Source organism: Cydia splendana, chromosome 16, assembly GCF_910591565.1.
Source record: "Cydia splendana chromosome 16, ilCydSple1.2, whole genome shotgun sequence".
NCBI lineage: Eukaryota > Metazoa > Arthropoda > Insecta > Lepidoptera > Tortricidae > Cydia > Cydia splendana.
In genome coordinates, this window is record NC_085975.1 from 12,776,085 (window position 1) to 12,802,403 (window position 26,319).

The following is a 26,319-nucleotide window of genomic DNA, read 5'->3' on the forward strand; positions in this document are numbered from 1 at the left end:
CATGTATAGGGTGACAGTTCAGTATAGTATGAAAAAATTAGTTCCAGTGAAATTCCGCAACCTGGCCAGGGGGGTGTCACTACGCAGTTTAGGTACATTTGGCCGGCGCGCCGCACGGGCCGGCAATCGTATGGCAGTGGGCGCCGCTCGACCGCAAGATAGTCGTCTCACGTGGCGCTCGCGCAATAGTACATTATTGTCGAGGCTCGGAAGTAGCTACTTGCAGGCTGAGGATTCGTTTTAAACGGACGACCTTGGGAGTCAGTTTAATTGAATCCGAAGCCAGGAAGTAGCCTTCCAGCCGAGTCATATATAATGCTTTTCTCAAAAATGGTGCAAGAAATATAAATATCATAGAAATATTTTACAAAAGCAACGTTCTTACGTATATATTTTCACAGAAAAAAGTAGAAACAATTGAAAAAATTAGCTTTGGCGCCTTTTTATTTTTTTAATAAATAAATAGAAGTGTATTTTTCTGCCGAAAATACGTCAACCTATTAGAGACAGCTAAATAGTCGCGGTACTAATCATCTGTTTGGCTGTTTAATGGGCCTGTGCCTTCATTTGATATGGCCATTTCAAGTTTTAAAAAGTTTGGAACTCGACAAATAATGGAATTTGTATGCAACATTGCAGTCCCAAAATCGAGACTGCAATGTTTTTAACTTTTTAATTTTTGACTGACCATAAACTACGCGCTTCGCGACCTATTTTTTAAACGGCAAAGTCGACTTTGCCGTCCATTTTTGAGAAAAGAAAATTCACGGTTCGTGCGCGGTTATAAGTTTCAATTTTGTTGCAGGCGGCGAGTATAGGTATAATTTTATACCTAAATCTGACTTTTGTGAAGGAGTGAATTTTCTGTACGGTAGTACTATTCTAGTTATTCTGTGACCTGGCGCGTACTGATATATTCCTGGTGTTACCTATACATTTCGTTTTAGTTGGTACGATAGTAAAAATAAAACCCACACATGATTTCATTATGAAATATATTTATAACAATATCGTTCACAATTCATAAAATATTCCAAAAATTCGTTAGCCTTACAAAACGTTATAAAGATTAAATAATATTTATTTTATAATTTACATGAAAACATACAAAAGAAAAGAAGTATAATTTTAACGTCAGTCTTTTCTTATCAGATAGTTCATCGCTACACAGCCAAATCTTTGGAATTCAAATTTCGATCAATAAATAAAATTTTGTATCTAATAATCTCTTATCAGACCGTACCTATAACAATTATAATAATTAAACGACTGAAAATTTATTAAATAAAAAGTATTATTACAAAACGCACTGTAGAAAATTGTGATTACTTCATAATTATATTCTAAATAATTGATTACATTTAAAACTAAGTAACTAGATATCGGTAGGAACCAAATTAGCTTCAATTCGACTGGAATGGACTGAAATGCAAAGGGCGGCCTATAGAGCTAAGTGACGACTAAATATAACTATACATAGAACTAGCATAGGGGTGTGTAAATCTCACCTAAGCATATTTATTTAAAATTATACGCTTCAGCCTCTATGTTTAACCTCCTGAGACTAAATGTACATTACAGAGTACATATTCGTGCAATCTAATTTGAACCTTTCATGAAACAATTAAGTAGCATTTCTTTTGTTTTATTGCTTTATAAAACAAACGAAATTCGTTCTAATTTACTTATAGAATAAGGTACAAATTAAAAATTTGAAAACTTTATATGGAGGGTCTTACGAGGTTAACCCTTCCGTGTATGAAAGTATATAATTTTAAGTCGTCTTTTTGCATTGTTTATCGACAACGATTTTTTCTGCTCTACAGCACAACAGAGGTTAAAATTAAAACCCACGATTTTTGGGTCCTTATGCTCCAAATGCAATGAGGACCTTTCTATTTTAAAACCCTACAGAAATTCTGATAAAATGGTCCTTATTGCACATGAAGCATAAGATATGATATAAGATGTGATTGAAATCCACATATGAAAGTTTAAATCACAATGTTATTTGTCATCTGATAACTGTTCTGAAGGTGTATAATTTTAAATGAAAATGCCTGCATGCAAATAGATATAGGGCCATCGCTTTAGTAAAACTATATATTATCAAGCGACAAGAAATTCTGATAAAATGGTCCTTATTGCACATGAAGCGTAAGATATGATATAAGATGTGATTGAAATCCACATATGAAAGTTTAAATCACAACGTTATTTGTCATCTGATAACTGTTCTGAAGGTGTATAATTTTAAATGAAAATGCCTGCATGCAAATAGATATAGGGCCATCGCTTTAGTAAAACTATATATTATCAAGCGACAAGAAATTCTGATAAAATGGTCCTTATTGCACATGAAGCATAAGATATGATATAAGATGTGATTGAAATCCACATATGAAAGTTTAAATCACAATGTTATTTGTCATCTAATAACTGTTCTGAAGGTGTATAATTTTAAATGAAAATGCCTGCATGCAAATAGATATAGGGCCATCGCTTTAGTAAAACTATATATTATCAAGCGACATGAATCTTAACACCAACCAAATATTCCGAAATCAAAGTTAGAGCCTAAAAACCTACAGATTAAGGACAAAATAAATAAATAAAAAAAGCATACATAAAGTTATCAGAACGTTTAGTTTAGGATTGTCAATATTGTTTTTGTTTATTTTTTACAAGAATATTCTTCTACATGGGAAATATACATCACTGAAAATGACTTAGAAAACGCATAAATGCATTTGGATAACTTTATCAATGCGATTTATAACAAAAGAAGACTAAAGAAATAGTCCATAACGATGTTTTATGTAATTTAGATAAAAAAGTAACTTTATTTTAAGGAAATTCAAAGCACCTTAACTCGAAAATCCCAGCATCTTGATTTCAACCACATTGACCGTCCAAAACTAAACCCTCTATAATTGCTCTCAAGGTAGTATTTCGTATGTCATGGAACGAAACATTAACATCTAAGGCACTTGCATACTCCACCCCAAATATTTCTTAGGAAACTTAGTTTATTACCTAGTTAACATTTAAAAAAAAACTTAACTTATATAAGATGATACAATCACTCGCTACAAAATTAATTGCTCAAAACAGAGCTATAAATAAAAAAATATTCGTTAACTAAATTGATATTTTAGAGAGATTACATTATATGCCGATAAAGTTATAATTGATTAAATAATTTAAAAATTAATCGTTATATCAGGGAACTCTTTCTTCATGCGGGGTCATATTTAAAATATATTTAAAATTTAATAATTTATCGAAGTTGTTAATATTAATAAAATCGGACCTGCTGATTTTAAAAGTAATTCCTTAACATAGTATAACAAGAAGTGTCCCTAAAGTAAAGTAACGTTAACTAGATGAGCAAAACAATGAACAGTCTTCAGTACTGTTCGACTTATAAACTTATAGTTACTATGTAGGGGGCGCCACAAGCTTACGGTGTCTGCCTGTAGTTATCTGAAAAGCACAATTAGTTTTATAACATAACGTCGCTATACTTACTCAACCTCATATCTGCAACAATCATTTGATGGAAATGTCGCTTTTCTTTCATTCGGAATACGGGTGTTTTTGTCATCAAATGAGTGTTGCAGATACGAGGTTGAGTAAGTATAGCGGCGATATATGCCGTTATTTTAATTTGCATTTATTAAAAAAAACATAGGAAATCATATAATGTAAACATAGGCCCATAAAACTCAATAATGAGTTTGTGGGATCATCCGTCTCTAGTTAGTTAACGGGGCCCAGTTGTTCAGAACTGTCACCTTTTGCGTTTAACTAACAGGCTGATATCGTTCGGAGAACTGGTAATCTGTGGGCCCCTTAAAACACACAGAGCAAAAAATATCTAATAGTAGTACACCTAACCTAGTTTAGGCCTCAGTCTCCGGTTGACGCCATATGATAGAATACACCTACAGTTATAGAATTTATTTATTTATCCCGCGCGCCATATGTAAAGCAAAACTTCAGTCAGAGGCCAAGAATTATACTCTGTATCTTTAGGTATAACCAACCAAATACAAAACCGCCTGGATCCGTCACTGAACGACCTGACTACAACCTACATTATTTGATCATGTAATGTTTTCATCTACCCTCAACTGGCTTAAGGAGCCATTTGAGGGTAGATTTTGTTTACTTTTATTTAAATACCTAAAGATACAGACTGTAGGATTAACTTCAGTAACTGACCTTTTTTCCCACGTGCGATGAAATCCGCCGACGAAGCCCTGGCCACAGCCGCGTCCCGCTTGTCACCTCCTGAGGCCAAAATCACCGCTATAGCTCAACCGACCGCCACATAGCAACCCCACAAGCCTTATCTTAACATGCAATTCTTTATCCATGCATTTTTAAATATCCTCCTATTTAATTCATGTTCATTGTGATCTTACTCTCATTAAATGCCCTGCAGGGCAATTTTTGGTCATGCGATATAAAGTATGTTACCTATGTTTCTTTCGGAGGTACTCTTTAATGTCCGGCCGTTCGCTGAAAATGAAGAAAATCATTGTCAAATCTTCCCGTCTAAATTGTGAGATACCTGTACTTTGTTTTCGTTCAACTGTCAGATAGTTTGAGAGCTTTAAAATTTATGCATATATTTACACGATATAGCATGAGTCATGCTAATGAGAGAGAAAGCATGACCCGAGTATTTTCGTATCAAATATCGCATTAAACAGTGAACTTTTCGTCGTTCGGAAGCGTCAATTTCCTTTTCGTTACTGTTTTAGTTCTTTTGGACGTTTCTTTACAGGCGAGTCTTTAGGAAGAAAGAAAGCTAAGATTCTGTTACCCATTTTTTGGTCCTTTCTTGGCGACCTCTGGTATCGTTTCTTCTCAGTTTGGATGAATGTTTGCGAGTCGACCAAAGGGGAGGGTTGTTCTGCGTTCAGATGTTTCTCTTCGCAGTTTTGAGCTGGCTTGAATTCTTCCGTGGCTTCCTCGGCTTGGGTTTGGTCGGTCTCGGCCGGATGGTTATCGGTTTCGGCCGGATGGTTATCGGTCTCGGTCGGATGGTCGGCCGGTTTTTCTGAAACGTTCGGCTCGGGTGTTTTGGCGGGCGTTTCGTTTTCCGATTTAGTTGGGGCGGATTCCTCGCTCGGAGTGGGCTCTTGGTCATATTCGGCGGTTTCGGACCTATCACTTTTCAGGCTTGTGGCGTTTGTGAGCTGGAAATGAAAGTGAAAATGAAATACAAATTTATAAGTTAAAGAGTAGGTAATGTGTAAGTAGGTCATAAATTATCCTAAGTTGAAAAGAATTAATTCAATGATAAAACACGGGCTCAGAATAAACAATTGGGACATTGAAAACGCTTCAACCAACTTAATTAAGAATTTACTAACCCTGTTTCTTGAATTGCAGGTATAATGCATAATCTTGAATTTAGCTTAAGAAGGATTAAATAATATGAATAATTTGAAGACAAAAAGCTCAGCGCCGAAAGATTAAATTCCCTCTATTTTCCAGACTATCACCCGTATAGACACTTAGTCAACGCAAGTTACTTTGTTTCAACGCACCGTATAGCTGGCGGTCTAGCATAAGGTGCGTTCTCGCGCGGGAGTCCAAACTTGAAGTCGCGCTAGATGTATGGAGTCGCGCGCGAGAACGCAACTCATACTAGACCGACTGGAGTCTTCATCTGAGTCAGCGTCCAAGTTGACCATCATCTACTCTATGAGCCGCTCCACGGTCGCCTCGCTGGTGGACGCGGGGCTTTCCTCCTGACGGGGGCGCTTGCTACTTCACTATTGGCTAGTGTGACAACTCACCGTATAGCTGGAGTCTTCATCTGAGTCAGCGTCCAAGTCGACCATCATCTTCTCTATGAGCCGCTCCATGGTCGCCTCGCTGGTGGACGCGGGGCTTCCCTCCTGACGGGGGCGCTTGCTACTTCACTATTGGCTAGTGTGACAACTCACCGTATAGCTGGAGTCTTCATCTGAGTCAGCGTCCAAGTCGACCATCATCTTCTCTATGAGCCGCTCCATGGTCGCCTCGCTGGTGGACGCGGGGCGTTCCTCCTGACGGGGGCGCTTGCTACTTCACTATTGGCTAGTGTGACAACTCACCGTATAGCTAGAGTCTTCATCTGAGTCAGCGTCCAAGTCGACCATCATCTTCTCTATGAGCCGCTCCATGGTCGCCTCGCTGGTGGACGCGGGGCTTCCCTCCTGACGGGGGCGCTTGCTACTTCACTATTGGCTAGTGTGACAACTCACCGTATAGCTGGAGTCTTCATCTGAGTCAGCGTCCAAGTCGACCATCATCTTCTCTATGAGCCGCTCCATGGTCGCCTCGCTGGTGGACGCGGGACTTTCCTCCTGACGGGGGCGCTTGCTACTTCACTATTGGCTAGTGTGACAACTCACCGTATAGCTGGAGTCTTCATCTGAGTCAGCGTCCAAGTCGACCATCATCTTCTCTATGAGCCGCTCCATGGTCGCCTCGCTGGTGGACGCGGGGCGTTCCTCCTGACGGGGGCGCTTGCTACTTCACTATTGGCTAGTGTGACAACTCACCGTATAGCTGGAGTCTTCATCTGAGTCAGCGTCCAAGTCGACCATCATCTTCTCTATGAGCCGCTCCATGGTCGCCTCGCTGGTGGACGCGGGACTTTCCTCCTGACGGGGGCGCTTGCTACTTCACTATTGGCTAGTGTGACAACTCACCGTATAGCTAGAGTCTTCATCTGAGTCAGCGTCCAAGTCGATCATCATCTTCTCTATGAGCCGCTCCGTGGTCGCCTCGCTGGTGGACGCGGGGCCTTCCTCCTGACGGGGGCGCTTGCTACTTCACTATTGGCTAGTGTGACAACTCACCGTATAGCTAGAGTCTTCATCTGAGTCAGCGTCCAAGTCGACCATCATCTTCTCTATGAGCCGCTCCATGGTCGCCTCGCTGGTGGACGCGGGACTTTCTTCCTGACGGGGGCGCTTGCTGCGTTTCACTACCTGAAAGTAATAGACATATTTCGATAAAACATTACAAATAATTATTATTGAGCGCTGACCACCGCTGAACTCGATCTACTTAATATCAATGAGTTTTTTGGGGATCGTCGTGTAAAGCCTAGTTTTCGCTCTGTTTCACATTATGATCGTATTCGTAGAAACAGGTACCAGGAGCCAATTCATGGGATAATGGGATTCAATTGCTAAAGGTGGTTCCCAGGCTCCTTTAGATTACTATCGTGAAAGCACTATGTTAAGGAGAATAGGTAAATAACGACCTAACGACTTAATCATAACGTGCTTCGGTATTGGTAACCAACTAACCAAGTGGTCGTACTGTTTATTTGTAAAGCCATAAACCAACGAAGTTCTTAGGAATTAAAACCAAAATATTACTTTGCTAATCCGCGAAAAGATAACGTGCTAGTCAATCAGTGCTAACCCGTTATACTTACTTGCGTATTTTTTACATGCAATTAATGTTCCCACCCTCCCACCTAGGGATTGCAATCCGGTCAGGCGGATCCGGTAATCCGGCCGGATCCGGCACATTTTAGGAGCTACCGGATCCGGTTAAAATCACCGGATCCGGACCGGATCCGGGAAGATAGAAAAAAATACCGCACACAGCACCCACTGAGCGTTTTAGGTGAGATAAAGGCGACGGATGGAAGAAAGAAGTTAAACAGAATAAAGAATGAATGAAAAAGTCAAGATTTAGTAAAATAAGAAGATATTTAATATGACGATGATTGAGAACAGAGGAGGATTTCCTCTTCTTTCATGTTGGTGGCACAAATCGGCACGTTACGACGATTACTTATATACTTAGAAGTAAAAATTAAAGGATGGAGATGTTATGGAAGGCATTTGTAACGACCGGTCTGGCCTAGTGGGTAGTGACCATTCAGTGACACTGTCTATGAAGCCGATGGTCCTGGGTTTGAATCCCGGTAAGGTCATTTATTTGGGTGATGAACACAGATATTTGTTCCTGAGTCATGGGTGTTTTCTATGTATATAAGCATGTATTTATCAATATACTATATGTATATATATCGTCGCCTAGTAGTACTACCTAGCTAGCTAGTACCTATAGTACAAGCTTTGATTGGTTTGGGGATACGAGTAGGTCGATCTGTATATAAGATTGTCCCCAAATATTTATTCATGAATTATTTACTTATTTGTGATTTAGGCTATAAAACTATTTTACGGAAAAAAGTTTGTTCTTATTAACTTTAAATTGTTGTTTTATGAATACATTTTTAAAAATACCCTTTGTTTCTCATATAACGTATAAAACTTGAAAAAATATGTCATTTAATTAGCTTTAATATCCTTATACCTAACGGGACCGACCGGACCTACCGGATTGTGGCCAAAATCCGTCCGGATCCGGCCGGATTGAAAATCAATCCGGTTTGCAATCCCTACTACCACCGCAAAAATAAATATAACAAACCACCACCAATGAAATAATACTCGACACGTGTTTCGCCTCTCTACGAGGCATCCTCAGGAGATGTTGACGGTCTGACGCCCGGCAACGGAATAAGACAAGTCCAAGGCAAGTCCTTAGGACAAGTCGCTCTGAACTGTAATACTCTTTATTGTTGAAATACCCGTCACACTTCAAATACAACAAAAAGTTCCATCTACTATACTTTTAACCATATATGTACAATTGTACACACAACACATATCAATAAACTTGCAGTCGTCTATATTTAGCTGATTACACACACTCGGACAATGCATGCGTGTCCAAAGTGATTCCTTACCAGACTTCTAAATGGAGGTTATCATTCGACGCGTAGTAGGTATGACATTAATTGTAATGCTAAGTATGGATCAATCTGGATGATTCTAGTAACTCTTTAGTAACAAATACGAGTTGGAAAAATAAGCCAAATAATCTGCCATTTTGTTTTACAAGCATTTGCCCCGAAATGATTTAGCCATGTCTCAAATACGAGTTAGAAGTAAAGTACGTAACATTTAAACATTCACGCCATATAATAGGGCTTTGTCGTAAATAAAAACTGACCAAGCTCCACTTAAATATTTATTTTAATCAGCTTTTAGTATTTGTTGTTATAGCGGCAACAGAAATAATAATAAATCTGTGAAGATTTCAACTGTCTGATGGAGTTTTAGTAATAGGGTCCCGTTTTTACCCTTTGGGTACGGAATCCTAAAAAAGACCCTCCAAAAATGTAGCCTATGTAATCAGCGTCATAAAATCGGTTGTCGAAAATTCATATCATAACATAAAAATACTCCATCTCGAAGTGGAAATCTTTACTAAAAAAATAATAATTCGCCCAATACTGGTACTTTCTTGGATCCGGCCTCCCTTAGACTGGCGACTGGTTTGCGACTCGGGGTTTCGGTGTGTACGCCACACATATGCTCTTGTGGCACGGACGTGGACCGACTGGGACACCACGGATTATCTTGTCAAAAAAGTGCAGGCCGTTTTTCGAGACATGCGTCGCTTAATGACATAATCCGTCGGTCTCTTGCCACCATCAATGTGCCTGCTCTTCTTGAGCCGACTGGCATTATCAGAGATGATGGCAAGAGGCTCGATGGGGTGTCCTTAGTTCCTTGGAGCTTGGGACGGATGTTGGTGTGGGATGCTACCTGCGTAGACACACTGGCACCGTCGCACCTCCAACGGACTACTGTAAAAGCGGGCGGAGCGGCGGAAAGCGCCGAAATTCTAAAACGTACCAAATATAAGAGCCTCGGTAGAGAGTACCATTTTGTACCATTTGGAGTTGAAACTCTAGGTCCATGGGGCCCCAGCGCGCATAAGTTGTTCGCAGAAATCGCGAAGCGTCTGGTTGACGTAACTGGTGACCGAAGAGCTGGCGGCTACCTCGCACAACGTATCAGCATTGCGATACAGCGAGGAAATGCCGCCAGCATCCTTGGTACAATGCCTCAAGGGCCTATTTTAGATTTAAGCTAGTTATTAATTTTGTTTAGTAGTACCACTGTATATACATTGTATGTAAATACTAATTTGTTGGCCCAAAAAAAAAACATAATAATAATCTTTACTTGGCCACGGCGCGGATAGTCCGCCGGTTCCTCACTCTGCGGCCCTGACCACCTGTAGCTTGGGCCCTGCCCCGCTGCTGGCGGCACCCTAGGTTAGGTTTTTTATAATGTGTTTGTATGTATTTTTTATTGTTTTTTTATGTGTTTTTGTATTTTACTGTACTTATGAAGAATAATAAATAAAGATAATATCTTTACTTGAAAGCAAACATAATTATGAATTCAATAAAAAGTTTTATGAGTTATTAAAAATGTCACGCTCTATTCAGTAAAAGTAGATAAGCGGGTGGTGTTTACAATAATAATTAATGCACATTGCACATACTCTTAAAAGTTGTGTTCCACGTGTCACGTGTATGAGTTTTAGGTACCTACTTATATCACAACTAGCGACCCGCCCCGGCTTCGCACGGGTTAACAAATTATACACCTTCCTCAAGAATCACTCTATTGACAGGTGGAAACCACATGAAAATCCGTTCAGTAGTTTTTGAGTTTATCGCGAACAAAGATACAAACACACAGACGCGGCGAGGGACTTTGTTTTATAAGGTGTAGTGATTTGCGATATCTTTTATTTAACCTTCACAAGGCTTGTAAACTTAATTAGTTTACCTATATAGTGGTGCCCTCGCTCTTCAAATACCTGTTGAAGAGACTCAGAGACGCCACAGGAGATCGAAACAGCCTAAGAATCCAGCGAAGAAATGCTGCCAGCATCCTCGGTACCATACCGCTTTTAGATTACTTAATTTAGTTTAGTTTTTTTATTACCCTGTTATTTTTAGGGTTCCGTACCCAAAGGGTAAAAACGGTGCCCTAATACTAAGACTCTACTGTCCGTCTGTTTGTCGGTCTGTCACTAGGCTGTATCTCATGAACCGTGATAGTTAGAGAGTTGAAATTTTCACAAATGATGTATTTATGTTGCCGCTATAACAACAAATACAAAAAACAGAATAAAATCAATATTTAAGTGGGGCTCCCATACAACAAACGTGATTTTTTTTTTGCAGTTTTTTGCGTAGGTAATGCTACGGAACCCTTAGTGCGCGAGTCCGAGTCGCACTTGGCCGTTTTTTTTTAGATTAATTTAGTTTAGTTTTTTTAGATTATGACCAAATAATTTTTTTGTTCAATTGAATAAAGCCAGTTTTATCTGCACTAGTTTATGTAGTTAAGTAATTGATAACAACAAAAATAGGAAACAGACTTCGCTCAGAGTTCAAGTCCAGGGCCATTTTAATCATTTACGATTAGATTTGACGGGTGCTGTCTGAGGACCTACCGCGAACGACGTTCGACGTGCTGCCTCCCTGTCACACTTGTGTACGAATTTACAAGTGCGACAGAGAGGAACATGTCGAACGTGGTTCGCGGTAGGCCTTTCTGGACACTTCAATCTCAGACGATCATAAAATCAAGGATCGAATACCGGTATTATTATCGTTCTATAGAACCTATGTCTGTCACATACGCACCGGCCAATGATATTGTGTGTTTTTGTATGAACTCTTATAGAGTAAATAATATCCCAACAAAAACATAAATGTGAAATGGGAGCCAAGTTCAATATAAAGAATATGTGTCGTTGTTGACTCGCCGACAAAATAATTGAGATCTATATGGGTGCCAAGTTCTGTGTTGTGTAGAAAATCCTGAAATTATAAAGGATTTGTCTTGGCTAGTTTTTACGTATAGGCTACTTTTCTAAAATTTGGTTTGTTGGTAAAAACTAGCCAAGTCAAATCCTTTATAATTTCAGGATTTTCTACACAACACAGAACTTGGCACCCATATAGATCTCAATTCTTTTGTCGGCGAGTCAACAACGACACATATTCTTTATATTGAACTTGGCTCCCATTTCACATTTATGTTTTTGTTGGGATATCATTACTTTTTGTACAGAAATTACTATAGTAGGTATTCATCGTGAAAGCAGTTTGCCTGAGCTGAAAAGGAGACCCTCGCTAACGCGCGGTCAATTGTCAAAAAGTTTCAGTTTTCAGATTTTTCCTTTTGTATACGCCTAATAGTCTACATTGATGCCAAATATCAAGTTTCTAAGTCATCTAGAAGTGGGTTAGGTTTTTGGTCTATAAGTATTATACTTGGTCAAGCAGATCTTGTCAGTAGAAAAAGGCGGCAAATTTGAAAAATGTAGGCGCGAAGGGATATCGCCTCGTAGAAATTTAGAATTTCGCGCCTTTTTCTACTGACAAGATTTGCTTGACCGTCTATAATTATTTTTTTTCCATCGAAATATCAATAATTTCCAGTTTTCAGATTTTTCCCTGTATAAACACCTAATAGTCTACCTTGATGCCAAATATCAAGTTTCTAAGTCATCTAGAAGTGGGTTAGGTTTTTGGTCTATAAGTATTAATTGTTATTATTTCCATCGAAATATCAATAATTTCCAGTTTTCAGATTTTTCCCTTTATATACACCTAATAGTCTACCTTGATGCCAAATGTCAAGTTTCTAAGTCATCTAGAAATGGGTTAGGTTTTTGGTCTGTACGTATTAATTATTTTTTTTCCATCGAAATATCAATTATTTCCAGTTTTCTGATTTCTCCCTCTATATACACCTAATAGTCTACCTTGATGCCAAATATCAAGTTTCTAAGTCATCTAGAAGTGGGTTAGGTTTTTGGTCTATAAGTATTAAATTTATTTTTTTCCATAGAAATATCAATAATTTCCAGTTTTCAGATTTTTCCCTTTTTATACGCCTAATAGTCTACTTTGATGCCAAATATCAAGTTTCTATGTCATCTAGAAGTGGGTTAGGTTTTTGGTCTGTACGTATTAATTATTTTTTTTCCATCGAAATATCAATTATTTCCAGTTTTCAGATTTTTCCCACTATATACACCTAATAGTCTACCTTCATGCTAAATATCAAGTTTCTAAGTGATCTAGAAGTGGGTTAGGTTTTTGGTCTATAAGTATTAATATTTTTTTTTCCATCGAAATATCAATAATTTCCAGTTTTCAGATTTTTCCCTCTATATACACCTAATAGTCTACTTTGATGCCAAATTTCAAGTTTCTAGGTCATCTGGAAGTGGGTTAGGTTTGTGATCTATATGTCAGTCAGTCACAAAAATGCCGGTTTTTAAACGTTAATTTGTCAATAAATGTTTGAGCTACGTTTATGAAATTTTGTATTTTAGACAAGCTAAGGGGCTTGAATACATTTGCCAAATTTCATTTGTGTAGGTTAAGTAGGTTTCAAGTTGTGAAGGGGTCAAAAGTAGCTCGAAATGGTTCGTGTAATATTACACACGGTTGCTGCGTCGCCAGTTCCTTTTTCTTTGAACTTGGCTGGACACGCTCCCGCGTGTCTAGATAGGTTAGTTTTTTGATTGCATATTTTACTAGTCATTTTATACAAATAATGATATGTGACCAATTTTTCTCATTGCTCGCACAAAGGAATACTATAGTGTGTAGCTTTCAAATAGAGCTCGACGGCTAATCCTATTGTCTATTGTTAAGTAAAACCGCACAGGCTACTTACCTGCAAAAAAGGGTCTTAATTATTCTATTTGGCACCTGAGCGCGGGCTAGTCCAACGCTCAAAAAACCAGTGTAGGTGCGCTCTCCGATAATGCGCCTTTGTTACTCATCTCGATGACACATTTTAGACTGGTTCTGTAGCGTTCGACTCGCCGGCACTCAGTAACCGAAGTACGTATTTTTTATGCAGGTGGTTGTGGCACGAGCGGTTTTACTTAACAATAGACAATAGGATTAGCCGTCGAGCTCTATTTGAAAGCTACACACTATACTAGACTACTTAAAGTAGTGAGGTGGAAATCACTTAGTTTCCAGTTATAAAAAAGGTTATACCGTAAAAACATGGAGGTGATATATTATTGGCCGGTACTGTATCTCATGTGGTGGTAGGTGGTTCTCAAGTAGCTGAAAATACCACAATAATACTAATTTACTAATTCTTATATTTAAATTAATGCGATCATATTTTGTATATATGTCGGCGGCCGATCGTAGGATCAGGCATATCGTGAAATTCCTAGGCATATCGTGAAACGTGAAAATATTTGACTCGTTCCCTGAGTCGACGGAGCCCCGCTACGCGGGGCTCCTATTTCTGGGCAGTTAGCCCTTCGGGCATCTGAAGCAACCTAACGAACCTATCCTACCTATGTATTGGTTTAATGTGACTATCGTCAAAACATTACACAGGAACATTACGATCGGCCTACGACATATATATCAAAACACGCAAATATAGCGTGCAAGAAATTATTGTGAGTGACTGTGTAGGTACGTAATATATCGTTATCGTCTAATTATACATGCCAGCAAAAACAGTCAGATCAGAAATACGAACATAAGGTAACTAACATAAGACGTAAGGAATCAAGATTAACGGCCTCCTAGCCTGGTAGTGTCCCTGCCTACGAAGCAGAAGATCCCGGGTTCGAATCCTGGTAGGGGCATTTATTTGTGTGTTCATCACAAATATTTGTTCCTGAGTTATGGATGTTTTCTATGTATATAATATATAAGTATATATGTGTATATTATATATATCGTCGTCTCGTACCAACAACACAAGCCTTATTGAGCTTACTGTGGGACTAGGTCGATCTGTGTAAAATTATCAAACTACACAACGGGACTTAATCGCGTATTTAAGTTTTAAGATTTACCTCCGACGTTTCGAGGACGGCGTTGTCCCCGTGGTCTCGGAGAAGAACGTCGGAGGTAAATCTTAAAACTTAAATACGCGGTTAAGTCCCGTTGTGTAGTTTGATAATGTTTAATAATCGTGAAAGTTTAAAAAGAAAGTTATTTATTTAATTTGATCTAAACAGGCCCAGTAGACAACATGCCAATCGCTAACGCTCCGTAGCGAACGAAACGCAACTGTCACTGTCACACTAATATGTAAGAGTGATAGAGACACAAAGCGATTCGATGGCGAAGGCCGGTAGTTACGCAGCAAACAAAATAGGTACTTAGAGACATTATAATACTTGACCTATCTTATAGTCTGTATCTTTGGGTATTTAAATAAAAGTAAACAAACAATTTGTACATTTTCGGGTAGTTATATTATAACATTCATTGGCTAACCTGTCACTGAACGACCTAACCTACATTAAAGTGTCATTCTATGGAACTTGCTAACTATGTAAACAAACCGGTTTACTAACGAATGGGCCAAAAACGTTTCCCAAAGTATCACATCCCAAACTATGTTTCCCAAATTATCATTTCCCAAAAAAATGTTTGGCAAAACAACTTATCGCAATTTTTCAGTTAGCAATAGTCTTTTTTGGCAAGTTATTGTTTAGCAAATAATTACTTGGACAAGTTTCATTTTACCAAAAATTATTTAGTCAAATGTATCATTAAGCATAGCATTATAGCATATTGCATGGCATACAATTTACATACCAATAGATATTTTTATTTTGGCTTTTATTTGAAATACTTAATCCCGACCTTGGTTTTTTTTATCATTTTGTTTATGTTTTACGCATTCGGATGTGATTAGTTGAACCATAAACATTATAATTTTTAAGAAAAAAAAACGATTTCTATGGGGGCCGGTGAAAGATTATTGTAGATGGTGCACTATATAGAAAAGGAGGTAAAACCACCCACTTTTTAGTAGCATTTCGTTTCTGTAAGGGTCGTAGTTCTAGCCTAACCTAACCCACTTCTCTGATAGCAGTTCGGTTCTGTGAGGATCGCAGTTCAAACCTAATGAAACCCACTTTTCGAGTAGCATTTCGTTTCTGTAAGGCTCGCAGTTCTAACCTAACCTAACCCACTTTTGTTCGGTTCTGTGAGGATCGCAGTTCAAACCTAACCTAACCCACTTAACGGCTTTTTGGAATATAATATTAGCCAGTAAAAAACGTTTGCTAAATAATTTTTTGTCCTAACAACATTTGACAAAGTAAAATCATGCCAAGTGATAATTTGACCAAATAAATTATATGCGAATGTAACTTTGCTAAAGGTTCCTTTGGGAAATGAAACTATTGCGATAAGTTTGTTGGGAAGTGAAATTTGGCGAAAGGTATTTGGCCCAAACGAAAGTACACCAAACAAACCGCCATATTGAAATTGTCTCTGAATGATAAATTTACTAGTGACTTTTGTTTACATAGTTAACAAGTTCCATAGAATGACACTTTATTTGATCATGTAATGTTTTCATCTACCCTCAACTGGCTTAAGGAGCTATTTGAGGGTAGATTTTGTTTACTTTTATTTAAATACCTAAAGATACAGACTAGTTTATTCCAATCGAAGACAAAATATTTTTGTCATTGAGAGTACAGTGCCCCCTCCAGTTAATTAAAATTGTCACATCTCGATACAGTGTACACTGTTAAGGTGATAAATGAAACGAACAATGTATATTGGACCTTATTGTCATAACATTAAGGTTAATATTTTGGTGAATTGGTAGCAATCGATATCTTAGACCTTGACTGTACCGTTCAACCTGCAAAGTCAAGGATTTTAATTATTGCATTTAGGGATAACTTTGAACATTTCATGGAGTATGTACTGAACAACCAAACCAAACTTTTTGCTTGCACTCTAAATGGGTAAACAATTGAACTCTGTTACCGTATAGTCACTATCTTACAAATTCTGTCTCTAAGCAAAGAAAACAATAGTATCCCCACCCACAACACAAGCCTTATTGAGCATTTTTTGCCATTTTTATAATAATGTGACCTTTTTTACCACTGTTGTGTTATTTCTACTCAGAATCACGAGCTCTTTCGATCCTATAATAGGATAAAAAAATGTCGATTTGTGTAAAATTGTCCTATAATATTTATTTATTTTATTATCAGAGGCAGCATTAAGGCGATGCAACGGCACAAGTTGCCGTCATTGCCAAAAATAAAGCAAAAATGGCGAATGTTAAAACATCAATGACTGGGCCACAACCACGGTTGCTAGCGCTAGTAATTTTCTATTCGAGTATGAAGATGTTTTTAACCCTTTATTAGTTATACTTAAAACAAAAACGCATCTCTACTATAAGCATTACGGTTTGAAATCGAATTACTAGAAAGGAATGTCAAATGGTTAAAGGGTTAAACGCCTTTGCTGCGAGTAGGTACGACTAATCGCCGGTTATGGTCTAATAGTCTAATAGTTTGTGTAAAGTGCTCGATAAGAAGTCATTGTGATTCAATCTGGCGGTAATCGCGTCAATTTAGTCATACATAAACTATGTTACAGCGATTGAGAGTAGAGATATAGTGCGTTTTATCGAGGGCTGAGGTGTGATTACAAGCGGACAGCGGAGCGGAGAGCCATGCATAAATTTAGTCTTGTTCAAATGTATTACAAACGCTCGCTCGTCACTGCTGCCCGCTGGCGTCTATACCGCGGCCTAAGTAATGAAATGAAAAATGAAAATGAAAATATTTATTTTCAGGCAACTATTGGCCCATAGATAAATACCTTAAAACTAGCATACATATTACTTATTATAAAACATATCTTAAAACTAAAAAGACAATTATGGCTGCGATGCAGTTCGCAACCCCGCAGCAGTGTTAGGGAGAAATAATAAGTATATTATTTCAAAGCGTAAATTATGTTGGAATTTCAACCCGCAGTACCTACCATTTTTCTCGAGTCGTTACCGATACCGTACTCCTCATCATTCTGTTACCTGCCATTTTTCTGAGGTAGTTACCGTACTCCTCCATCATTCTTTTATTTTTACAACAACCCAACCTGCTAGACCGCTTAATAAAGAAAGATACACTTACCAGGACTTCATCATTATTGCTGACTCTGGTAGTATTGTTGTTGCCATAGTGCATCGACTGTCTTCTAAAACACATGGTGAACTCGAAGAGCGACCTCAGCCCACTGTACCACGGCTCATGGGTGGTGCCCGTGCGGGCCCTCATCATCCTGTTGCCTTGGTACTTCAATGTGCGCAGATAGCGACGTTTGCCTTGAATGTATGTCACCTGGAATATGGAATAGGGTTAGTTGGTTGTAAATAGTGATTTGGTTATATCAAATGGGGTTATTCAATTTTACAAGTATATAGATAGATATTTTACACGTTTTGACGTGGAACGTCTTATAAATCGATGAACACCGGACACCGGTAGCATGCACAAAAAAGTGTCACGTTGTGGACAGATCTCCATGGTAACGTTGTGGACAGATCTCCATGGTAACGTTACGTAATGTAATGGTAATGTTTTTTTATGACGTTATCAAGCAAAATTATCGTCCGTAAACCGACTTTACAGACAACCATATTTTTTTTATTTAGTTTGCCATGTTCGTTAGTACCTGTTAGCCGAATGTTGGAAACTACATTAGAACTTAGAACTACTTCCTGGCTTTCGATAGGGCTCAAATGTGGTATGCTTTTCAAGGGCCGGTGACAATGGAATATTGTGATAATATCGAGGTAATCAGATGATCGAGACCAGAAGGGTCCAGCAAATACACATCATGTATTTTCTCATGCATATCATGCACAACGCAACCTCGCGACCATATTGAGAGTATATTTGTTAGATTCATGTCAGTGTAGATCACTGTTAAAAAAAAGTACACAGCAATAAAACCTTGCATCAATAATGAGATAATGACATACAATTATGATCTGACACTGTACAAAGTTGGCTACATAATATGCCCACGCAAATTTTATATGTGGATTGAAACATTATGTTAATTAGTGGTAAAGTTCTGTTTACACGCGGATATGACCTGGGTCATGTGATAAATGAGTTTAGTTCAAAGATTAATTTGCTTAATTAAGCTACAAAATCTTAGATCAACTATATTCACAGTTCATTGACATTATTTTTACTAACTGTATTAACAAAACACCTTATTAGTATTCATTATGTAGGAGACCTCCCACACTAGCGTCTCTTGAGCGTTGGCGTCTAGTCAACTATATCTATGGCTGCTGCTCGACGCAACGTTAGCGCAACTGCGCAGCGACGCTATCCATAGCGCTGACTAGAAGCCGACGCTCAAAAGACGCTAGTGTCGGGTGGCAAAACTAAGTGGCGATTCAGGTCATAATGCCATCTCATTAATTCTTGGTTAATCTGAACAAGACTAAAGGAGATAGCATTATGATCTGTTGGTATTGCGGCAAGAGTAATCAAACTTACCACATCAGCAGATCGAAGCGGTGGCTTGCCCAGTACTAAGTTTACGAGCGATATGGACTCCCGCGTAATCCTTAGGGCTACCAGCATCATTAAAAAGAACACCCACGGCAGCGGCCGGACGAGCTCTGGTTGAGGCCTTTCTTCTGGGTCCACTGGGAAAAAAAACAAGACATATTTATAAAATTTAATTATTTTACCGTTTTTTCCGACGTTTCAGCTTGGTTGAAAAAAGGTAAAATAATGAAATTTAATCGCATTAGACCCGTTAATGACATTAATTATGTGTACAAAACGCGAGAGTGTAAAGTATTATATACAGGGTGGCTAAAACATTACTGCATTCCCGTTATACCGCATACATTTTGGCTGGTCCATTTTGTATGGGAGGGGGGGAGGGTAAATTTTTTTTCGCGATACCGGGGTAGGTCCCATGGTAAAAGCTGCTCAGTTTATGCTTTTGAGGGATTATTCCCAGAACCTCTCTGGCAACGGGAAAACAGTTATTTTTTAGCCACCGTGTATATTTAATATTTATAAAAGCTTCATTTTGTAATGACTTGGAAGGGTTGCTAAAGGCGAAATAAGATTTCTGGTTAGATGGTAAAATCTGTTTTATTGGTTGTCTTATCTCTATTATGAGAAAATTTTGACATATATGAGGATATTTTCTAACAGAGCATCATACTTAATTACCCCGATTACCCCGCTCATTACCTATTCATCGACGCGAAAGCCCCATGTTCTGTTCAGGTGTGGACTCTTGAATTTCATCATTATGCCATATCAATACACAGCTCCAAAAGGGAGATGAAAGCCATTACCATGACAACGATAATGTAGTAAGTACCTTAGTTATTTGGAAAACTAGTGAGAGAGGTATAATAGCTCCGTTTACGTGGTTATCACACTGATAAGACAGCGCTATGCATGTATATTGCGATGTCCCGGAGCGACTTGCGGATAGGCATTCGATGTGAAGACGCCTTAAGGCCTGCGCAAACCCGCGGAGCGCAACTCAGATCACTTTAAAATTATCAATGTATTTTCTACCCTATTTCAATTACCTTCAGGTATAAATTTAAATGCTTTGAGACCGACCTCGGAGCATCACGGAGGACTGTTACTCCGCGGCATCAAGGAGCACATTAGAGGATACCGCGGCGGTAGGCGCCGGCATGCCGCGGCATCCCCCGGTATGCGCCGAAGTGCTCCCTGGTGCGCCGGTATCGCAGGGGATTTTACCTCGCCGGTGTGCGCTGCGCGGCGTAAATCCTCCTCGGTGATCTGCGCTGTGCTCCGCCGGTTTGCGCAGGCCTTTAGGCTACTTTATACAAAAATGGGTATTGAAAAACTTACATGGCGGGGGCACGGCCCAGCGTGCGCATTTCTCCAGGACCCACAGCGCCTTGTCCACATGTCGGAGCACCGTTTGTCCGAACTTGTAGCTGGCTGCATGCTCCGCGACATTTTGGAAGCCCTCCTTCACTAGCACTACCAATTCCATGGCTGGAAATAATGAATTTTATTAGCAGGGCTAGGGCAGGCTAATGGCAACTTAAGTACCTAGAGAAGAATCGAGTTATGCAAGCGAGACTCTCACCATACGAAAACTACCGACCGCCAGCAGAGATATCGCGAGACGAGAATATTCCCCACTCGTCCTCCGCCGGTCTCCTGAGTTCCTGAGGGCCTAGCGCGATCTATGTTCGACGTGTTGCCTTTGTGTCGCACTTGTAAACTCGAAGGTAAGTGTGACAGGGAGGCAACACGTCGAACGTGGTTCGCGGTAGGCCCTCTGGTGAGCTAGTCGTAAAATAACCATCAAACTTATAATAAACTTTTCGTTTTATTGGTCTTAAAGTGTTAGAAAGCGATAAACGCATTAGGTACCTCACTACGTGTCTTACGGGTACCTATTACGCGAAAATTGTGATCTTCATAGACACAAGTACAAATTTATGATTTAATCTGGTAAGTTTTGCTACAGAAAGTATCTTTATATTTTTTTCTGTGCTTTAAATTAATTAGTAAATATATAGCCTCGTTGGTCCCTGCGTACTTGTACAAGTACAACTTAAATTCGAGTTCTGAACTCTTATAGAAATAAAAGAAAGTTCTAAATTTTAAAGCGTAAACATTGGCTTGGGTCTTACGAGGATAGACTAAAAGTTGAAAAGTTAAAAATAACAAACAATAAAAAAAGTGTTTGCATGTAATTGCCATAATTATGTACAGTAATATTCAGCCTAATAAAGAAGTTAACTCAAGTGAGTATAATATAGAGTCAGAGGTCAGGGTCTAAGACTAATTGCGGAAGTAGTAAAGCCATTTCACAACTTATCTACTAAATGCTTAATAACTATGTTTATTAGATTGCTTTCCATTTTCACTACATGATATTCTAAAACCTAGCCACATATTGCAAGTACCTGAATACACTAAATACGAAACAAACATTTTACATGTAACTACACAATAATAATGTAGATAATCACTACACTTTATAAAACAAAGTGCCCCGCCGCGTCTGTCCGTTTGTGTGTTTGTTCGCGATTAACTCAAAAACTACTGAACGGATTTTCATGCGGTTTTCACCTATCAATAGAGTGATTCTTGAGGAAGGTTCAGGTGTATTGTATAATTTATTAACCCGTGCGAAGCCGGGGCGGGTCGCTAGTACTCCCATAAATATCCAGAAGACTACTGGACATTATTTAAGGAAAATAATATTACCTACAAAAATGGGTTGTAGAAATACATTATTTCAGTATTAGGCAGAAATAAAATGTGCCAATAATTTTACCTAGCATTAAAGTTCAAATTTACTGAATCAAAAGCAGGACCTAAAATTTTGATTAAGAGTAAGTGATCTGGTCTTTCCATTATCTCAAAGAAAATCTATTGTTGCCTGAACAATTGGCATCTAATTTAATTTTTAACAAGCAGAAATGTCTGTGAACAGTGCTATAAGCTTAGAATAAACTTAAAAGTATTGTAAGTAGTAGAAATTGGAGTATTGATCCAGAGGCCATGTGTTCAAGTCTCACCCCAGACAGTAATTTTTCCACTTTTAAATTTAAGTAGCATCTAAATTACAAAATAATTATTTTACCTCTAATTAAGTCCAGAGTTAACAAACACACCACCAATAAAAACTTTTATATTTCATTCATGCATACTGTTAGTATAGAAAAACTCAGTGCACTGTTATCACCTTTATATTTAATAATGTACTGTGCATTATTAAGATAATTTACCATTAAGAGCTATTTTTGTTTGGCCGAGTAATTATTTTACAATAAACAAGGTATACAAAGTGCAGCAAACATAAATACATCATTTTGACTTCTTTATACCTTATAGATAATATGGCCAGTATAAGGTGCAGAGGTCAGTGCAATCTGGCTGATATGGGGGCCGCGGAGCTGACAAATATCCAATCCACACCAATGTAATTGATAGGTGGTTTGTTTGTTTCACTTGTATACTGATTAGAAAACTATCTAACACTGTGATTTACTTACAAGTTAAAATAAATATATTTATCATTGTAAGAATAGAATAAGAAACTTAAGTATTTAAGTAAGATAAACCATAAGGTATTTCATAAAAAATCGAAATTGCAATTTTTAGGGTTCCTTACCCAAAGGGTAAAAACTGGATGCTATTGCTAAGACTCCACTGTCCATCTGTCTGTCTGTCTGTCTGTCTGTCACCAGGCTGTATCTCATGAACCGTGATAGAGATAGAGATGATGTATTTCTGTTGCCGCTATAACAACAAATACTAAAAAAGTACAGAACCCTCGGTAGGCGAGTCGGACTCGCACTTGTCCCATTTTTTAGTTTCACTTATTAATTGTAGGTACTTTAAAAAAAATCTAAAAATACACATATTTACATATTACCTGCTGTTACTTACTCAACTAATATGTAAACAACTACACATTGAATGCTAATTAAGTAGAAAGATTTGTTAATAAATGATAATTTACTTCTACCTGACTACAATCACGGCTATGGCTAAAACTTATTAATTATCGGTACAGTAGCAATCAGTTTAATAAGTACCCAACCAAAACAAATAAATTAATAAACTTACCCACTCTTGAATATATTTATACCGCTCCAATTCAAAGGCAATAGAATACAAATACGGAATCCGGTTCAATTGCAATTGGTGGTACAATTAGAAAATCACATCGGCGGATTGTTTACTGGCATGCGCATACGCAACTGCGGGTGATATATTATATTTGAAAGCGTTCATGAAATCGATTGTAAGTTTCTAATATTTACTCGAAACACCAAATATGCCGACGAAACACGCACGTAAACCACCCAACGCATGAAACGAAAACGAAGAAACACGAAAAATGACATGAAATATTTGCGAGTTTTGACAGCTGTCAATCTAATAAGACTTTTCACACGATAGGATACGGCGTCAAATCTTATACGTATTAAAAAAATATGAATTGTGGTAGAAGAGCCGGCCGCAAAATTTCTAACCGACTTGATACCACGATGAAATGCACAATGGTTTCCCAGAAAAGTTATGCTAAGTCCGAATTCGATAGTCTGCCACGGCGGAACTTGCCGAAAGTACGAAAAAGAAGGCCACTTCCGGTGCGAAAAAAGGGGCTGATTTAACCCATCTGATACCGAGATAGTAGTTATGGCAGCAGTTAGAAATTTACATGTAGACACAGAAAAGCGAAGTCTGCCACTATTTTTTTTGCCGGAAGTGCTTGGCAGACGCTCTCAGTGGTGACCATCGGGACCCCTAAATTAACCCATCTGATACCACCATGAAACCAATGCCAGTCGGTAGGTATGAACTCTCATGTCAGGAATATATAAGTCTGCCAAGGCTTTTCCTGCCGAAACACCATGGCAGACGAGATTATGTAAGCAAGGTCGCCATCGGTTACCCTACACTAACCCATCTGATACCACCATGAAACCAATTCCATTCGGTAGGTATGAACCCCCATTTTAGGAATATATAAGTCTGCCAAGGTTTTTCCTGCCGAAACACCTTGGCAGACGAGATTATAAGCAAGATGACCATCGGTTACCGTACACTAACCCATCTGATACCGCCATGAAACCAATTCCAGTCGGTAGGTATGAACCCTCATTTCATGAATATATAAGTCTGCCAAGGCTTTTCCTGCCGAAACACCTTGGCAGACGAGATTATGTTAGCAAGGTGTACATCAGTTACCCTACATTAACCCATCTGATACCTCCATGAAACCAATTCCAGTCGGTAGGTATGAACCCTCATTGCGGAAATTTTTAAGTCTGCCAAGGCCTTTCCTGCCGAAACTCCTTGACAGACGAGATTATGTAAGCAACATCCGCATCCGTGGGACCGGTATACGTGATTACTGTAGGCTTATTTATTACTTTATGCTTTTACATATTTGTATATTATTATGTTATTAATGAAATATATTTATAATTTATTAAACCTATACCTAATACATTGGGAATTCATTACCTGCTTACGGCAGTAGTAGGGAGTAGTGGGTGAGTTCTGGCTCACTTAGCCAGGCCAACAGTCCCTCCCCCTTTTTTTCCCTTGTTGAGGCCCTGCAACCTTACCTTGAACCCAACCTAATGTCATTGTAGCTCGAATCTAACCTAATCTATTTTTATTGCTTTTAGAAAATATTCTAATAACAATTATCTACTTTTGCAAAGTTAAATGTTGAATTCTTTATTTCGCAAAATGCAATTTTATAGTGACTATAATGTATGTGCAATCTACTTAGAAACTGGGTTTAGAAATATAAAAACACACATTTTATATAGGATAATAAGTTTATTCAAGTAATATTCTGAACATATGAGATATAGTAACATCATTACTTATTCTGTGTACAGTGGAGAAAACATGCAAGTTGACATTTTTCGTTTTAAAATAAAGATAAACTAAACAGTATTTGCCACAAACCGATGTAAAAAAACTTTGCAGTTGTTGATTACAATACCATATCTTAAGGCCCCAGTACACAATGGGCCATCGCCGGCCATTCCAAGGGACGCATTTATGCGTTAGAGGGAGCAAATGATATTGCTATCTCATTCTACCGCATGGCTGCGTCCCTTGGAGTGGCCGGCAATGGCCCATTGTGTACTGGGGCCTTTACAATTTCTCTCCATGAACATTTTATGATACCCAACCAACCTTCCGGTTTTCGCCCGAATGAATTAAAATATTCACCAACACCATTGACATCAATATAAATGGCTATCCGATGTCAGCCAGGTTTAAATTCCGGATCTAAATTGATAATAAGCAATTTAAACAGGTGAACAGGTAGCTGAACAAACATTGGCATTTTGTTGGCTGCAAATACATTCGATTCCACGCCTATATTCATTTTACTCATATAGTGTTACACAGAACTCATTTGATGTCAAGAATTACCGACAATTGTCGTGTTTCTTGTGACAATTGTCATTAGCTTCGCAAAATAAGTACTTAGTATTTGGCGATATAATGGAGTTTTTATTTTATTAACATGTTGGTGGCAAACAAGCACACCGCCCGTCTGATGGTAAGCGGTTACCGTAGCCTATGGAGGCCTGTAACGTCAGTACCAACTGTGATGTCGACAAGTGTCGCACCTGCCACCGTAGTGAAATAGAGGCCAGGCCCCAATTTCACATCGGTGACAGGTGCGACGAATTGTAAAATCACTATCGCTGACGTCACAGGCATCCATGGGCTACGATTACCACTTACCATCGGGCGGGCCGTATTCCTGTTTGCCACCATCATTGTATTATTTAAAAAAAACTTTATTATATCGGAAAAAACAGATATTTCTCCTGTGAAGTTTCTGACAATTGTCAAAGATCTAGAAGAATTGTAGGTAATTCTTGACAGGTAATGAGTTATATGTCGGAATTTCGTGACAATTGCAGTGTTTCTGTGACAATTGTCATAAACTTAGCAAGAGAAATATCTGTTTTTTTTCCGATATCATAAAGTTTTTTTTAAATAATACAATGATGGTGGCAAACAGGAATACGGCCCGCCCGATGGTAAGCG

The 26,319-nt window shown here is 38.5% G+C and overlaps 1 protein-coding gene across 1 annotated transcript; it reads right to left on the reverse strand.

The window, feature by feature from the left end:
- Positions 1–981: 981 nt before the first annotated feature.
- On the reverse strand, positions 982–23,652 carry LOC134798305 (uncharacterized). Its single transcript, XM_063770704.1, has 9 exons — positions 23,353–23,652; positions 20,608–20,757; positions 19,252–19,403; positions 17,869–18,075; positions 6,867–6,998; positions 4,835–5,210; positions 4,486–4,527; positions 4,228–4,296; positions 982–3,486 (listed from the first exon to the last, which is right to left on the reverse strand). Exons 2-9 carry the CDS (start codon positions 20,753–20,755, stop codon positions 3,464–3,466), a joined length of 1,149 nt encoding a protein of 382 aa, XP_063626774.1. The 5' UTR covers positions 20,756–20,757; positions 23,353–23,652; the 3' UTR covers positions 982–3,463.
- Positions 23,653–26,319: the final 2,667 nt, after the last annotated feature.

Bases quoted from the DNA above. Each gene is read 5' to 3' on its own strand.
- LOC134798305 (XM_063770704.1), bottom strand. From the start codon at position 20,755: ATGGAATTGGTAGTGCTAGTGAAGGAGGGCTTCCAAAATGTCGCGGAG. The intron at 6,999-17,868 runs GTAAGTGTATCT...TATTACTTTCAG, and splicing joins GCAATAATGATGAAGTCCTG to GTAGTGAAACGCAGCAAGCG. The intron at 4,297-4,485 runs GTAACATACTTT...TTTTGGCCTCAG, and splicing joins TACCTCCGAAAGAAACATAG to GAGGTGACAAGCGGGACGCG.